The sequence below is a fragment of the Leptonotus elevatus genome, chromosome 3 (genome assembly GCF_054856555.1).
Source record: "Leptonotus elevatus isolate MCC_2025b chromosome 3, RoL_Lele_1.0, whole genome shotgun sequence".
Classification (NCBI taxonomy): domain Eukaryota; kingdom Metazoa; phylum Chordata; class Actinopteri; order Syngnathiformes; family Syngnathidae; genus Leptonotus; species Leptonotus elevatus.
The window spans coordinates 2,873,611-2,891,272 of NC_141241.1; the positions used below are offsets into that span (position 1 = coordinate 2,873,611).

At 43.7% G+C, this 17,662-nt stretch overlaps 1 protein-coding gene across 2 annotated transcripts; it reads right to left on the reverse strand.

Annotated features, from left to right (window-relative positions):
- Positions 1-290: 290 nt before the first annotated feature.
- Positions 291-17,653, reverse strand: eprs1 (glutamyl-prolyl-tRNA synthetase 1). 2 transcript variants are annotated; one of them, XM_086070989.1, is made up of 35 exons: positions 17,475-17,653; positions 16,425-16,509; positions 16,247-16,346; positions 15,738-15,894; positions 15,519-15,655; positions 15,319-15,419; positions 15,121-15,247; positions 14,866-15,058; positions 14,171-14,342; positions 13,796-14,029; positions 13,639-13,723; positions 12,354-12,413; positions 11,316-11,336; positions 10,869-10,979; positions 10,643-10,779; positions 10,097-10,304; positions 9,916-10,028; positions 9,020-9,149; positions 8,688-8,882; positions 8,276-8,461; positions 6,904-7,152; positions 6,241-6,450; positions 5,408-5,694; positions 5,177-5,228; positions 4,840-5,049; positions 4,687-4,759; positions 4,202-4,281; positions 4,012-4,113; positions 2,790-2,945; positions 2,511-2,708; positions 2,008-2,181; positions 1,774-1,934; positions 1,300-1,378; positions 1,037-1,101; positions 291-965 (listed from the first exon to the last, which is right to left on the reverse strand). In XM_086070989.1, the coding sequence occupies exons 1-35, from the start codon at positions 17,515-17,517 to the stop codon at positions 815-817; spliced, it is 4,842 nt and encodes a 1,613-aa protein (XP_085927115.1). In that variant the 5' UTR covers positions 17,518-17,653; the 3' UTR covers positions 291-814. The 2 variants fall into 2 exon arrangements, with proteins under 2 accessions (XP_085927115.1, XP_085927116.1); XM_086070990.1 differs by lacking the exon at positions 11,316-11,336 and having other exon boundaries at positions 17,475-17,652.
- Positions 17,654-17,662: the final 9 nt, after the last annotated feature.

The window sequence follows — 17,662 nt, forward strand, 5'->3', positions numbered from 1 at the left end:
TAAAATTAATATCTAAATGAGTTCAGACTTAATCCAACACCAAAAATCAATAAATTAAAATCAGTTAATTTTCTTACTTTGAAAATAAAAGCAGGACGTGATTTGTTGTGACGTTTGACGGGCGCGGTCGCCTCAAGTTTGACAGGATCACGTTTTATTTTATTTTATTGTGCAATTAAATCAACCCAACTTTCAAACGACAAATTTGTGTTAAATGTCATGTAAAGTTCGAAAAATTTGTGTTAAATGTCATGTAAAGTTGTACAATTTGGTACACACAAGAACAAAAATTGCCACTCAAGTAAGTTTATTATCTCAAGTTGTTCATATTGACCCCAGAGGATACATAGCTGGCTCACACAGCCAGCATCATGTACATCATGTTTGGACTGCTGCAAATCAACAAGATATTTTTGGTGTTTTTTTTTTTATTGTTTTTTTTAACTGCAAGCCAATGCAGAAGGGGGCTGGATGAAAAAAAAAAAACGATTCGAAACTCAATTTGAGAGTACCTGAGAGAGGCTCCATTAATTCCAAGATTGTTCATGACATGACTGTTTGGTTCCCCATGATGAATACGGTAGTAATTATGAATTATTTTCTATTTGTTGTGGAAGAAAATGTTTCGTATCTGTCACATGTGAGTTCTCTCACCCTCTTGTCCAACGATAGCATGTTTTCCTTTGAAAAACAAACAACTAAATGACAGAAGACTACAAGTGCCATTGAAAACCCTCCCACAAGAGATACAATACAAAAAAAAGAGTAGATGAAAGGAAGGGAATAAAAAGCACTTTACTGCTACATAACACTCTCAGTAGCTACGTCCAAACATGGTGTAGTACTGAGCCGGCGCCTTGCCGCAGACGCACAGCTGACCGGGCTGCAGCGTCTTGAGTGGCGAGAAGGGGATGCACAGACTCTTGGCGCCCATGGATGGCGCTCCTGGCTCCTGGTCTTGATCCCTGACACACAAAACACAACTATGAGCACGCTCAAACGGCAAAAGAAGGAGAAAGAGGACACGTTTACATACTTGGCAGTGGTTTTCTTGATCCAGTCCTCACACTCCATGCCGCCACAGAACGGAATCTGGACAATCTGGCAAACGCAACAACATGCATTAAGGAGGTCACATACAATCGGGTAATCGGGCTGCTTTTGAGCTTTCCCCCCGGCTATGTCTTGAAGATTATAAAACACAAGTACACGCATATTAAATATGGGAATGTGTGTACGCTTTATTTAGCACAGTGAGACTGAGGAGAGGACGTCCTCCGGGTGCTGCTTGCTCCTCACCTTGCCAGAGTCAAGTTCCTTCTGGAATTGTTCCATCGTCTCTGCAGCCACCATGTGAGACTTCAGGTCATGTGATGCTCTGTTTAAAAATTATAATAAAAATAAATAAACAAACACAAAGTATATTTGAGTATTTATATTCATTTCTAATTGATGAACATGTGCGCCAGAATAATGCTAAAATTTCCTGCTCAGTCATTTTAATTGAGTTTCTTCCTTTCCCCTTAACGTCAGCTTTACAGCTGTGTTTTGATTGACGGATGGTATGATGTCACTGTTAATAAGTCACTAGACTCACTACAGACAGTGGCACCACCTGTTATTATTTTTTTAATATTTTGTTTTTAATCACTGACAGAAATAGACGTATTGCTCAGACAAATGCTAATTATTACCTAACGTGCCAATAAAAAACAGGAAAAGTCACATGGTAGGAGTAAAAGCAATCAAATGTCAATGTTCTAGCAATCTTACTTATTGAACAAGTAGGTCTGAATGTCCTCCAACATGGCGGACAGTTTCTTCTCCACCTCGGCTTCAGGGATGGTCATCTTCTCGCCAGTGTCTCTCCTCACAGCGACGCACTGCCGCTGCTGCATGTCCTTCGGACCCACCTCCAGACGGATGGGAACTCCCTGGGGAAAAAGCAAGGCATTCATTCGTACCAATTTGAAAGGAATGGTTTCTGTTAAGGTGGCGACTTTCGACCTTGAGCTCCCAATGGTTGAACTTCCATCCTGGTGAGTAATTGTCGCGGCTGTCGCACTTGACTCTGATGTCGGCGACTTGCAGCCTGTTGACGTATTTGGCGCATTGGTTCATCAGCGCTTCCTTTTCCTGGTCTGGCAGTGATGCTGTGATTCCGCATGGAATGATGACAACCTGAGCAACGAGAATGCCGGCATCCATGTAAGCAGGACTCGACAATATGGCCTTCAAATTAAATACTGTTATATAGCGCATGCGTTTCTACATTTGTTGAGGCCCGTCACAAACCGAGCGACGCAGCTGAACTGTATTTTTAATTTCTTAAGTTTCTGTGACTAAAAAGTGAATGGAAGCCACACACACACACACGTGCTAAAAAAATGGAGAATTTTTTTTTCCTGAAAAATAAATCTTAATGAATCATCAAAACTCATTAACCGCCCAGCTTTACATGCAACTAACTTCATTTGAAGATGAAGTACAGTGTAGACTCGAGTGTCTACCTGAAGACAGGCCACTCTGGGTGGCAGCACCAGCCCCCTGTTGTCTCCGTGCACCATGGTGAGGACGCCAATGGTCCTGGTGGTAAGACCCCAAGAGTTCTGGTAGGCCAGCTGCTTCTCGCCAGGCTTCTTGGGGTCTTCGAACATGATCTCGAACATTCTAGAGAAGTTCTGACCGAGATGGTGGGACGTCGCACCCTGCGGCAGCCAGCAAACACAAAAGGTTAGCAAACCAGTTCGGACTGCTCCCCAGCAAGCTCCCATGGAGGCGTATTATACTTGGATGGCTCGGCCGCTGGCGGAGATGAAGGCCTCCACGGTGGTGGTGTAATCTCCTCCTGCAAACTTCTCCTTCTCAGTCTTCCTGCCTTTCACCACTGGGATGGCCATCAGCTCCTCATACACTCTGGCGTACAGGTCCAGGATCTGAAGCACCTGCAAAGCAAAAAGGAAAACAGATTTAATGAGGCAGGTTTTTAATTCTTTTTCTGCCAATGACGAGAATTCTCGTCAGATAAAAGCATGATGAAACGTGCGAGTGACGAGTCTCCTCGTCAACCATGTTTTTTTTTTTTTTATATGAATGGGTGGATTAGACTCTTGGACGTCTCTCCTCATCTGAAGCCCGGGAGGCACTGTAATGGTTAATGGTGACCACTTGATGGCAGCAGTTGTTGCCATTGCATAAAGAAGATCATGTGCAGATCCTGCAATGTACCTTTGCACACAGGAGAGTGCTTCACTCTTGTACTTCACTCTTTACTCCAAAAAATGTATTGGGTTTAAAACACATGTACACAAACACATTCCTGATAATTTGACAAACGTTTTTTAAGCAATTTACCAAATGTGGAAATGTTTGTATATATCTTCTGTAAATAAATTATTTTGCCATCAAAAATACATTTGAATTATTTTTTATTCTTGTTAGATGAAGGGAAGGACTGTTGAGATGTCACAAAAACAAAATTATTAGTGTCAAAGTCAGTGTTGTGCAGAAAATGCATCTTTTTACCAAAAACACATTTTCTCCTTATTTTGTGAGAGATTGGTGAATTCAGTGAAACCAAGCTATTTTAAAATGGCGATTACTAAAGAACGGAATAAGGTAGGACCAAACTTTTTTTTTTCTAATGAAAGAGCGGAATCCAATCTTAACAATATTCTGGGCAGCCTTGGAAATTAGTGAAAATGCTCAAAATCGGCTGGCACTTTAGGGGTTTTCTTTTAGGAAAACACTTGGCAATGAAAGAGTTAAAATGTCAAAATTAATGCTGTGAGAAAGCGTCATTATTAAGTGACACAGTACTGTAATCACCATGTAAATACATGTTTTTAGGCACCAGGATGTCTTCTTCTTCTTTGAACTATGCAAGCAGCTTGTAAAAAAACAAACCAAAAAAACCTGACAAATAAATTCTAATTAATCAATAAAACTGTTTAAACGCCTTACAGGACTAATTTCTGAAAGAACCTCCTTTGGTAAATGTATCATGGTTACCTCCTTAGTAGCCTCCTCTTTGGTAGCAAAGGCCGTGTGTCCCTCCTGCCACAAGAACTCACGAGTCCTCAGGAAGGGCTGAGGGTGTTTGAACTCCCATCTCTGCAAGACAAGAGATGGGGCAAAGAGGTAAGATTTCATGCTGTCTAACTTCAAAAGCCCGAAAGTACTGAATGGGAAATTGACTCACCACTACGTTACACCACTGGTTGAGCTTGATTGGCAGATCTCTATGGGACTGAACCCATTTGGCATAGGCTGGATACATCACTAAAACACAAAATCAGATAGTTATTTTTTAGGTATTCAGGACTTAAAAAAAACAAAAAACATCTTGAGCGTTGTGTAGAAAAGTCTACAAAAGTCATTGATTGGAAAAAAAAAAAAAAAAAAGTTCATTTAAACCAGTCCCCTCAATCCAACATTATTTTTCGCTCAACTTTCAAATAATTGGTTGCTCCTTTCTCTTTCAATTCGGTCTGCTTTTCATAAATTTCCGTTCTCCAGGCAGTGTGTTGCGGTAAAGATGTCTATCATTACTTATTGACGCAAGTCAACACAAAAACTCTTAAAACACTTTGGAAGGAAATCACACTGGCTGAAAATTGAGCTGAAATGGATTTTGCATGCAGACAAGTACACCGAAAAATCAGAATTTTTAAAATGATGTCTGACCTGTCTCGCTGGTGGGTCTGACAGCAATGGGCTCGGCCAACTCTGTCTTCCCTGAACGTGTGACCCAGGCAACCTGGAAAACAAGACAACTGACTTATAAAAATGTTTTTCATCGATGTATAACCCCTTATGATTTTTTTGGTGCGAGATGACCTCTGGAGCAAAGTCTGCAATGTGCGTCTTCTCCTTCTCCAGGGCGGCCTGTGACACGAACATGGGAAAGTAACAGTTCTCCACACCCAGCTTCTTGATCTCGCGGTCAAAGAATTCCTTGATGGCCTCCCAGATGGCGAAGGACCACGGGCGCAGCACGTAGCAGCCGCTCACGTCGTAGTATTCGATCATCTCCGCCTTGGTGATCACCTGCGTGGGGGCAAATGGTCAGTGAACAGAACTACTGTTGACAACACATGGGTATTATATACCACAAGAAAATGCGTGGCTAAATGTGTACCAAATGTTGTGGTCAAGTGAGCGCATTTGAATGTACCTGAGAGTACCAGTCTGCCAGGTTCTCCTCTTTCTTAGCTTCTAAGCCCAAACTGAAAAGAATGAAGGCAGATTTAAATCAGAAGGGGTATTTCAAAACAGCTGTCAATCACGTACACAAGATGGACAAATGCAATATCCCAAGAAAGACTATGTATGATTAATTGCTAGATCCTGTTTTTCGCCTAGAACAGAGCAGGCAATACTTTGGCCACCTCTGTCCTGCTCTCACCGCGTTTGTTTCTTGGGTCCTGAACCATCTCCTGCACCACCAGCACCTCCGGCAGGATCCTTGCCCTGATTTGCCTTGTCTCCTTTCCCCTTCTTGGCTCCTCCGGCAGCTCCTCCTGCTGCACCTCCAGCTCCTCCTCCTCCCTGCTTCTCAGACTTGTTCTCTCTCTCCTTGCGGTTCTTGTCCTCACCACCAGCTGCCGCCACTGGTTTGTACTCCTGCCCGCTGAGTGTCTTGTATTTGTTCTTCAGGTCCAGCAAAGTCTTCACGGCTTCATCCACCTGATCCTGAAACAGACAGCTTCTGTGATGTGTGGCCTCCTGCACAAAATGGTTCCCATTTAACAAGGTGGTGATAATGAGCCCTGTTGCGAATAGTGGGGTAGGGAGAAAAAACCCCCGGCAATAATTGACGTACCCACTGAATATATTAATTGCCTATACTGATAAATTATGGCAAGGTGAACGAGTGGTTGTGGAGTTTTCTCCGGGTACTCGGGCTTCCTCCCCGGTTTAAAAAATGTGCATGTTTGGTTCATGGTACAATTTTTTTATTAGTGGGCTTTAGCGCCATCTTTGTCATTTTAGTGCACATATTATGCTGAAAAACGCTCATTAGTCAGTTTTCAGGGAATAAGGGATGATATGTGTAAACACACACACACACACACACACACACACACACACACACACACACACACACACACACACACACACACACACACACACACACACACACACACACACACACACACACACACACACACACACACACACACACACACACACACACACACACAGAAATGAGTGCATGCTTAAATTGTTGGGTCTCACCTTGGGGGCTTTTTCAGATTTCAGCTTCCTGACCAACTCTCCCTGCTGAGCCACCTTCTCAAAGAGGCCAGTGGCAGCGTCATTCTGAACTGGAGCTGGAGCTTTCTGGGCCGGGGCCGGAGCCGCCTCGGGTTTGTACTCCTCGCCAGTGGCCTGCTTGTACTCTGCCTTCAGGGCGAGCAGCTGCTTGACCGCTGCGTCCACTTGGTCCTAATAGAGAACAAAAATAAAAATAAAGCGTAACAAGTGACTGTTGAGTGCAAGTTGGATTAAGCCCCTCCTTTGAAATCCTAACCTTGGCATTTGAGCCATCACAGCGAACAAGCCCTGCTTAAAACTTTTAAAGCCTAACTTTACTTTTTGAAAGCCAAAGCCTGGCTTGAAACCCTAAACCTTGTTTGAAACAAAACCCCAAAATTGACATTTGAATTTGAAACCCCAACACTGGCTTGAAACCATGTTATTTGTTCGAAACCCTAGCAGCCAATGCTTGTAACCGTTGCCATCGCATGAAACCCTAAGCCATACTCGACTCTCTAATTTGAAATACTTATTTTGTTTTTAAAGTTTTATTTGAAATGCTAAACTTGGCCTAAAACTCAGTGCAAGTTGATATGTATTCAAATCAGTTTTAAACTATCATTTTAACAATCATGCGTATACCTTGGGTGCTTTTTGCGACTTGAGCTTCCGCACAAGCTCTCCCTGCTGCGCGACACGCTCGTACAGGCAGGATGAAGCAGAAGAAGAGGAGGAGGAGGAGCGGGAGGAGGAAGAAGAAGAGGTCACGGCAGACGAAGGAGCAGTGGAAGCAGTAGCCGGGACCATCCCGGGTTTGTAATCCTGACCCGTCAACTTTTTAAACTCGGCCTTGAGTGCCAGGAGCTGCTTGACCGCCGCGTCGATCTGGTCCTGGTACCATCAACACATTAGCGTGTAGCAGCGTGACAACTGAACGCAAAAGCCATGCGAGTGATGACGCGGGGTGGGGGAGACGACGTGACACATTAGTGGCCAAAGATGAGACGGTGTGAGGATGAGCTTGACGGACAGATGAGGAACAAGACAAACAACTATAGTACTGACTAGCACCACTGAAGGGATGGATGGTTGGATGCATGCGGTGTGGATATATCACGTAAATACAGTGGAACCTCCCAAGTCAAACAGAACAAAAATGCAACAATGTGTGTAGTTTAACTGCAATTTTCATCATCCGTCATCTGGCACGCCAAATATATAAATTAGAGGTGGGAATCTTTGACTGGCTCACGATTCAATTGAATTCAGATTTTAGGGTCTGCAATTCGATTCAGAATTTTTTTTATTCAAAATGATTTGATTGACAATGATTTCTGCTTCAATTTATAGATGTGCAAAAAATCGTCATGATCTACTCCAGTCTGACTCGCTAATTCTAATTAGCACACTACTCGCGGCACTTTTATTACTGAAAAGAACGGCTATTAATATAAAAACGCTTCAGGAATGTATACAGAGAAGCATGTTAACATTACTCACCGGCATATGCTCTTCCTACGCTGCAAAAAATAAAATAAAAAATTAATAAACTCTTATTGGAATAACTTGATCGTGACTTTTTCCTTCTACTCTCTAATATGGCTACAACTTAACAGTGTAACAGAATGCGCGGAACCACACTGCCCCTAAGTGGCCAAATTGTGTACAACATGAACAGTGCTCCCAATAAAAGGCACACACAAACAAGGGCAAGACAGTAAAATCCATTCTGAATCGTACTAAATGAGAATTGCGATTCTTATGAGAAGCAATTTTTTGGCACACCCCTAATATAAATATATTGGCGGTGAGCTTGAGCCATACTTTTTCCAAGCTCTCATCTTAACACACACAGTGATCCATTGTTTGCACAGTTCATAAAGATTTCCTCATGAAGAAATTAACTTTATTTTCTCTCTAATGTTTTGAAATGAGAACTTCTTCCAAACTCAACTAGTTGTAACAGAACAGGCTTTGTAGGAGGTTCCACTGTAAAAACCTTGTGGCCAGTTACCTTTGGCGCCTTCTCTGACTTCAGCTTCCTGACAAGCTCGCCCTGCTGAGAGACGCGTGTATACGGGCAGGGAGCAGAATCTCCTGATGGGGAAGCTGAAGCTGGGGCGGAGGCGGAGGCGGAGGCAGGGGCAGGGGGAGACATACCCGGCTTATAGTCCAATCCAGTCTGTTCCTTAAACTGGGCCTAGAAAAAAAAAGGAATAAATGCATTGATCATCACAATTAGGATTTAATGATTTACAGTAAACCATAAAGGAAAATCAAATTTTTTAGGTTAATTGTTCATAAAATTTTTCGCACCTATTCACACCATCATTTGGAGATAATTTGCACATTTGTGTTCTTCTCGTCAGGGATTGGTTCCTAACCCTCAAGTATAGCGAGGGCTCGCTGCATTTGAAAAGGTTTACCTTCAGGGTAAGAAGCTGCTTCACGGCCTTGTCCACTTCCTCTTTGGGCGCTTTGGCTGTCTTCAGCTGGCGGACACTTTCTCCCTGAGCGACGATGCTCGAGAAAAGCTCACAAACTGTGGCGGGAGAGGTGGGTGCAGGCGCAGGCGCAGGCGCAGGGGCAGCGGCTGGGGACGCTTTGGCAGCAGCAGGGGCCTGACCAAGAAGTACAACAGTACTGCTGTCATTACATGAGGGGTGGGGAGTTAGGGTATTGTCTACTTTCAACTGGGACCCAATCCCGAAAAACAGCCCAGAGTTGAATGAAACAACAAAACAAAGTTGACATTCACCGTGTTGGGGGACGCCTGGCCCTTGCCCTTGTCCTTGTCTTTGTCTTTGGACCCGGCAGTGGGCATCTCCTTGACATGACCATCGGGAATGTAGATGAGGACGCATGGACTCTCCCTGCAGCTGTTAGGACTGCAGAACAAAGTCATTATCTTCATCAAATTGCAATATAATAACACCATAAGATACTCTGGGATTTTTCTGTAAAACTTTTTAAGGTTATTGTACTTTTTATCATGTAGATTTTTTTTTGCAGCAGCAGCGAAATCTTCATATTTTCCTTCTAATAAGTTGAAAATATGGTGAGTTTTCATGCACATTTAGTAAGTTTAAAAATATAGAAGGCAAATTTATTGAACATGTGACCAGAAACCCCGGATAGAAACGTCACACGTGCGTGACACAAGCACAATTAATATTGAACATGCCAATGCAAATGCCTTTAATGTTTGATCCTGTCAGGATTAGGCCGCATATCAAATAAATGTAGTGCCTGCCATATGTTGAGTTTTCAGAAAGAAAGTAAGTTCAAGTCAAGCCAGCCACCACAATGATTGTTCATGCGACACATAACGGCAACATGGCGTACTGTTAATGTGGCCTCTCCTCTTTTGAAAGAAGTATCCGCGATTATAAACAAAAAAGGCAGGAATACGTTCTCATATCTGTGTTTAAAATGATCAGCAGGACCAGCAAAACAAATCACTTTTCGCGATTAATGGCCATTATGGACACACATAGGTTATTGACAATTCTGACAAGTGCAATAAACTAATATAGAGGTGTATTTTTTAGCTTTGATGCACTTTTCCAAACTAAACTAATTACTACCAATCTAGCCATACATAATAATAATAATTTGTTGTTGTTTTTTTTAAATCAGCCTCCTCCTGCTTACCTGACTGGCTCGTAGGGCTGGTCACAGATGTAGAATCCCCGCCTCTGGAGCTGAATAAAGTCACCTTTCTTCAGAGACTTCAGGCAGGGGTCACCCACCATCTTCTCCTCAATCTGAAACATCACACAGTCATGTCAATAACAAGTCCACGCCCACTCAGATGAATCGAACCGGCGCACACCTTGCTGTCTCTGTTGATGTAGTCCTTGAAGTTGTCGTCCTTGGTGATGACCGCTTTGGTGATGAGGGGCTGGTAGTTGATGCAGATGGTTGGCAGCAGGGGGGCGACGGCGGTCTCCGTTAGCCAGGTGATCTTGGTAGTCTTCTTGTAGTCCCTGTTGTCTAGGTCCAGGCGCGCCTCCATGGACAGGATCTTACCGTCGGCCTCTCTGAGCAGAGAGGAAAAGAAAAGCCATGTGAGCATATTTCCCCACTTAAACGATGGCTCATATGCTCTTAACAAATTTCCAGATACTTGAATAAGTAAACTATGCACCTAAAATATAAGCATCCTTTTGTGCATTTATTGGCTCTAATCACATGAACTATAACTGTACTACATTGATTTATTTCCTTTGTGCTTTGTGCCAAAACTTCAGTTGCTCGAGTGATAAAGAAAAAAAGAAAGGAGCACATTTCAGTTGTGAATTTAGTCAAAAGTAACACCGTACTGTATGTACTGTGTATGCATACGATATGACATGAGATGAATAATTAAGGTTCCTACTTGTTGATCTTGGTGATGATGAGGTTGCCCCAGTTAATGAAGGTGACCACCTCACCCACCGTGAACGTCTCGGCATCCGCTCCTTCCACCAGCACTCGGGGTCCGTACCACACCTGCTTCATCCCCACCTCGGCATTCTACGTGGAAGTGAGATTCTCAGCCACTGCATGTGTGTGTGTGTGTGTGTCAGAGTATACTTGTGTATGTAAGGAAAAAAACTGCCCACCTTTGGATGCTTGGCCACTTCTTTCATCTCCTCCGTAGCTTCCGGAACAGACACAGGAACCACGTATGAGCTGGAGAGAGCCGTGTACCGGGGCGCTACTGGGTCAATCACCTAAAACATGCACACGATGATTAAAGAAAAGTTAAACGTGGTTTTAAAAAAAATAAAAAATATCCTACAGGAGAGACATGAGAGGGGGGGAAACAGACTTAATGAGTGAATCACTGCTACATGCAGGTAAAAAACGAAAAAAAAAATTAATAAATAAATTAAAAAAAACAGCTGCTTGTTCAGTCCACAATCCACTTTAGCAACTTAATTCTTTCCAAGCTCTTTAAAAAGTCCCCTTCTTGCATCTCAACCAAAGTTAACAGCGGCTCAGCCTAAAGCGGAATTACAGAAGGAGGGTGTTGAAGAGGATGGAGAGGATGTGGCAGAGAGGAGTACCTTCACGCAGCTAACAGGCAGCTTGGAAACACACAAAGAGTGAGGAGACGCCGTCACATACGCACACACGAGTACAGTTGGGAAAAGGTAGCACAAACGCCAATGTTGAACCCTCCAAAAAGTAGTGCAATCTCACTCGGGAGCTCCAACCATTGTCATCCAAAACCACAGCAGAAAACAATTGCGCTCAGTGGCCACATTTGATTGAAAAAAAGAAAAGAAAAAATAATCATTCATAGATTAAGTTAAATTGCATATCTAAATATCTAAAATAGTATATTTATTTGAAAAAAAATTGCTCAATTATTATTACTTAGAATATGTTTAATAATTAACCAAGTATTTATACAGAAATGGTAATGGTAACTGTATTTGACAAATTGCTGATTGCAAATGTTCAACTGGGAGCGGACTGTTCATGGACACAGGCCGTACTTTGTTGACCTGCAATCAATTACTTTTAAGAGGGCCTAAAAACATGTAAACCTAACATAACAAACACACTAAATAATACAGGACTCAGCACATATTTATTGTGACAATGCGTATAAAAATCCCTGTCTCGCCATTTCCACTTTGTTACTTTTTATTTTCATGTGTAATTATTTTTGCTTAACTGCTACATATCAGTTTAACATGACATCATCTGGAAAAAAAACACACAAAAGGTAACATGTACAGCATACTGTGGATTAGGCTATTATTTGAATATACTGGATTCATGTGTGAAACAGCCAGCCAAGAAAATAACATGTAGCACAAATGAGAAAAAAAAAAGAAGTAAATGTGGGACACAAGAGGGTACGATTTATTGAATGGTAGGGGAAAAGCTTCTTGTATTATTGAGTTAAGGGGGTGAAAAGGAAATGAAGGGATGAACTAGCCATACTAGTTGTCTGACTGAACTCGTCACTAAGCAAACTTCAACGCGAGCCTCTATTTACTCTGGCTTGGCAACCTCAAGAAAAGCGCTATGTAACATTTCCAGTATTCTCTCATTCTTTGAGTAATGATGCAAGATAAGAGGGGAAGCCGTACCTTCTTATTAAAGGCCCAGATCTTGTCCCACTCCATGTTCACCACTGACCTGGATCCACCCTATAAGTGAAGAGACATGTTTCGTCAACAGTTAGAAATATGACATGGAAATGCATTATTCCACCCTTTAAACATATTTTATTAATCTTAAGCATTAGGGTGGACATCTACCCATATTGTGTGTGTTACTTACTTATAATTAGGGGTGCAACGGTTTCAGATTTTGGTGTACGATTATTACGGTTATTCTTGTAGACATTTTTTTTTTTTAATCACATCGGCATTTTTTGAAAATGTTTATTTTTAACAAAAATAAATAACTGAAAATATATATATTTTTTAAGTTGCTGCGCCGTTTTTTAAACAAATACAGCAGATTAGACAGACTCTTAAAATATGGCCTGGGCACTATGTATAACAAGTGGACGGTATGCACCCTCTCTTTACTCATCTTTTTCTTTCATCTTTCAATTTATTTCCATTTCAACCATACTTACAGGTGAGATGTTCATCCACAGCCTTTAAACTGGCTATTTGTGCAGTTTACCGCTACTCATGTAGACATTTTGCAGCCATAATGCATATGCCGAGATACGTTTCTTGGGATTCCCAAGATGGCGGCCCCGCGGCTTCAAAAGTGTCGGCCTATGGCTTCTCCAGTGGGCGGCCGTGGATGGGGGGGCTCGCGGGAGCACCACGCCCTGCCGTGGACCGGAGCCCCGGGGTTGGGGAGGCGGCCGGTCGGTGGCGATGGAGCGGCGACTGCAGAGAGGCCCAACCGCCACGCCCCGCAGGGCCTCGTTTCGGCCTCCCCTTTACCCACGTCTACTCAATCTGGTCCCGGTTCGGGCCAATGCCGCCTCGGAACGCTACCCACAGTCGTCGGGTACGCAACTCTCCCCGGGTGGCGTTCAAAGCTGAGCCCTGTGTTGTTGTGCGCCCGCTAATTGAGCCGTGTGGAAACAGAAGAGCTATGAACTATGCCGCATGGCTCGTTTTGCGCCGCACGTGAGCGGAAATAACCGGTGATATTGAACAGCTGCGGTCATTTAATCCTGACGTTTAAAAACCACGGTTAATAGTAAGACCGGTTAATTGCTGCACCCTACTTATAATATGGGCAATTATCAATATTTTCGATGAGGGTGTCGATGACTTACTTTATTACGCTATTCGCATCAAGGCTTGGTTCCTAAACTCATAATAGCCACTTTGGCCAATAATTCAATAGCCACATTAGCGCCTTTTAGGACAAATAGTAGTAGCACCGACGAGATAAACATACCTGTGCTGCGATGAACTGTTTCAGGCCCTCCACAGTCATTCCTCTCCTCAAGACCCCTCTGACTGTGGGGAAGCGAGGGTCGTCCCTGAGAAAGTGTGACCGTGGCATCAACTTGTGCATCGTGCAAGGCGGCGCTAGTAACCAAGCCCAACCTCACCATCCATCCACGTAGCCCTCATCCACGAACCACGTCAGCTTGCGTTTGGACAGCACCGTGTTGTTGAGGTTGAGGCGGGCATACTCCCAAATGTACGGCTTCCTCAGGCGCAGTGCGTCGATGAACCAATAATACTGCTCGTCGCGGTCGTGGTATTCGGTGGTCCTCAGGGCATGCGTCACGTTCTCTCTGCTGTCCACGATGGGGCAGGCGAAGTCGTATGTTGGGTAGACCCTGGAAGAGAAACAAGACACGGTAATCAGGTTGGAAATATTCCCTCGCAGAAAACGGCTAAACTGTTCTAATTCATCCCTGCTGACCGCCAGAGGCAGGCTGGTCACAGTTGTGATTATTGTTGTAATTAATTAAGAGTACTTGTATGTGTTTCCGGTGCGAGGGTGGGGGGCGTTCTTGCAGCGGTACAGCGTGGGGTCCCGCAAGCAGCCGTTGTTGGAGTTCATGTCGATCTTGGCCCTCATGCAGCACATCTGGCCACGCTTGGTGCCGGCTTTCATCTCCGCCCATAGCTTCATGTTCTGCTCCACAGCTTTAAAAAAAAAATAAAAATAAATATAGCCATATTCTAGTCATACTGGTTCTTTGCTGTTTGGACAAAGATTAAAAAAATATTAGTATACATTTGAAATGTATTTGTAATCAACTACTTTTAATTAATTACTTTAAATGTAATCATTTTGTCTGTTGTTTTTTTAAAACAAGTCATTTACATTGGAATAAGAGTAGTCTATAATTGCGATTGGCTGGCAACCAGTTCAGGGTGTACCCCGCCTACTGCCCGAAGCCAGCTGGGATAGGCTCCAGCAACCCCGCGACCCTTGTGAGGACAAGCGGTACAGAAAATGGATGGATGGATGGATAGTCTATAATTGACTCCTGTCTTACATAATACATCAGCAGTAATAAATAAATATATGCCTGGACGCTTGCCCGGGAGCTTGTGCTGTACTAACTAGCCTTGAAATGACCTGCAGGTCGAATGGCAATATTGACAGGTATACAATTCATTGGTGGCAACTAAAACGAATGTACAGTATGTTTTCCAGACGTACTGCTATTCCTGCACTTGGACTCGGTACGCTGCTCCCGCTCCTGCTTCATTTCCTCAGGGGGCGTATCATCGATGTAGGCCTTGCCCTCGGACATCAGCTGCTCAGCCAGCTGCATGATGACGCCGAAGTGGTTGCTGGTGTAGGTGAACTGGTCCGGCTTGATCTGCAGCATAGCCACGTCCTCCAGGATCACCTGAAGGGATGCACAGGCATGTTATGACATGCTGTCGACATGTGACTCTTTCTGTTTCTCACCTTTTCAAAGTCCTCCTTCTCCTTCTCCGGGTTGGTGTCGTCAAAGCGCATGATGAGCTGGCCTTTAAAGGTGACCTGGTAGTGCTGGTTGAGCAAAGCCGCCTTGGCATGACCGATGTGCAGATACCTGGCAGCAAAGACAAAGAGATGAGAATCGACTGACAAAATCTAGTATTCAGCTTCCCGAGTGAGCCTCACCCGCTGGCTTCGGGTGGGAATCGAACAACCACCTTGCCCATCTCAGCTCCGGGCAAGTCCACAAACTTTCCGACGTCGGCCTTCTTCTCCTTCACCTCCGGCTGACAAGCATATGAGAAAATCGGCACAAAAGAATGAATACATACACACACACAAAATATACAAAAATCAGTGCAAATACGAGGTACTGCATGGCTTACATTGGACCGAGATGATGGAGCTTTCTTGCTGGTGTATTTGTTGTCCAAGGCAGTGAAGGGAACCTGAGAACTCAGGAAAAAGAACCACCGACTGACATGGCTGTAAGCCTCATCCTTGTTGGGCCAGGCGCTGTGACCTTGAGAAGCAAAAACACCACAACTAACAAAAACGTTTTAAACTACAAACTCATCAAGATTGCATTTTTAAAAGGCGCTCGCCTTTGAGGGCGGCCCACACGGACATGTCGGCCAGGGTGAGCGCGTGGCCCACCAGGTAGGTTCTGAGCGACAGGGCCTTGTCCAGCTCGGCCAGAGACGCGCTCAAATCGGGCTGGCCGCAAAGACGACGGCCGCTGAATTCCAGCCAGTGATCCACCTGCGGACACCACAAAAAAAAAAACTCATGAAGCTAAAGAAAAAGCCAAAATTAAGTTTTGTGTAAATTTTAACACACAAAATGGAGGTTGACCATTGTGCAGGAACATATTGTGTTGCATTATATTGCAAAATTAAGTTATGTGTTGCATTATATTGGGGCTTACATTGTGTTACTGCATTGCATGAAATCTGGTTGTTTAAATCAAGATTATGGAAAAACATTTTCACCAATTACATTTAAATTCCCCAATCAAAAGACAACCTTCAATTGATTCTGCTTTGTTCCTCTTTATTCCCATGGAAAGTTTTCAATTTTGAAAATTCACAGATTTTTGCAAGCGTACACACACCTCAGTCTGCTCCATCAGGTTGGATCCATAGAGGCCGAGAACAGGCGCCACTCGCGCCAAGTATCGGCTGATGGAGTTTGCATCATTGAACTCGATGCCACTGCGAGAACGACAACAAAACAGCTTTTAACTTCCAACATGGGCGCAGCTGGTTTCAGACAAAGGTTGTCCGGCTTACTCAGAGACGTGAAGGCGAGTGTCCTTGCCTTCCTCCACTGACAACTGCACGCTTCCTTTCACGTGCTCGGCGGTCAGGAGGGCTCCTGAAGAGACAGTATGATCTCAATGTGAAACAACTGATTCTTCTCTGGCATTCTCGTTAGTGAGCGTGGGAGATCTGGTGCTAAGGGAAGACTTTTAAATGTGTGTTTTGTCGTCTTGCATCAGCTGATGCATGCAGTACCCACTCAGATCTGTGTCGCTGTTTAGCCGCTTTGACAGCGCTGTGAAACCCGGAACGACGCTATTAAATTTAGGGTTAGTCCTTAATGCACTTCTACACTGACCAAAAATACATTTTGTACTAAAATAATAGTGCAACCACCAAACATGCATGCGGGGATTTCGATAGAACCATCAAATCAACCGTGCGGGCTGGTTCGGGCTAGTTTCTGGGCTGATGCAACACACGGTAAACCTTCACGTCACTTATACTTGCGTTACGATTTAAAGTTCAAATTTTTTGATTCAACAGAGGAAACAACGCGCATAGACGTAAAATAAAAGTAGAACAACTGAGCTTTTTGGCATAAAGTAAATGAAATTATTCGGCGGTTTTGTCGCTTGTTTTGAATGCCACGACGACACGATCACTAATTGGAAGCTCACTCGCGTGCACGCCCCACTCAAGCGTGCTAAAACATATATAAGTTACTTACATTTATACTAACAACAGTGTTACAGTTTTTGTTCATTCACTTTATTGACGTATTTGTATGGAGAGTCAGCACACATTATTCCATTTAAAGTCGTGATACCCCCCATTGTTTTTGTTTACTTTGGTGGTAAAAAAGCTATCTAAACAGCCGATGTATTTTAGCCCCTTCCAAACAAATAATATAAATAGATATCCAAACACAAATGAGGCTAATTCGCCACTAATGTTATTGTGTTTTTATGCCAGCGGTGGACACGTAGCCGTGCTAATAGCTACTTAGCAGCCTAGCCACTTCAGCTGTCACTCATGGCTATTTCTCTTTAGAAAACTCAGCCAGAAGTTATCACTCACCTAAAGGCGGGTTGCTAGTGTTGATGATCAGGTTTAACGTCATGCTGTGAGACGCGTGAGCCTTCTCTGCGTGTGCGAAAAGAGCCTAAAACTACTAAATTTGCTAGCAATGTAAACCCGACTAGCTCGCCACACTCAACCGCAAGAGGAGCGTGGAGACGGCGAGCGTCCTTCTTCGTGGTTTCGTT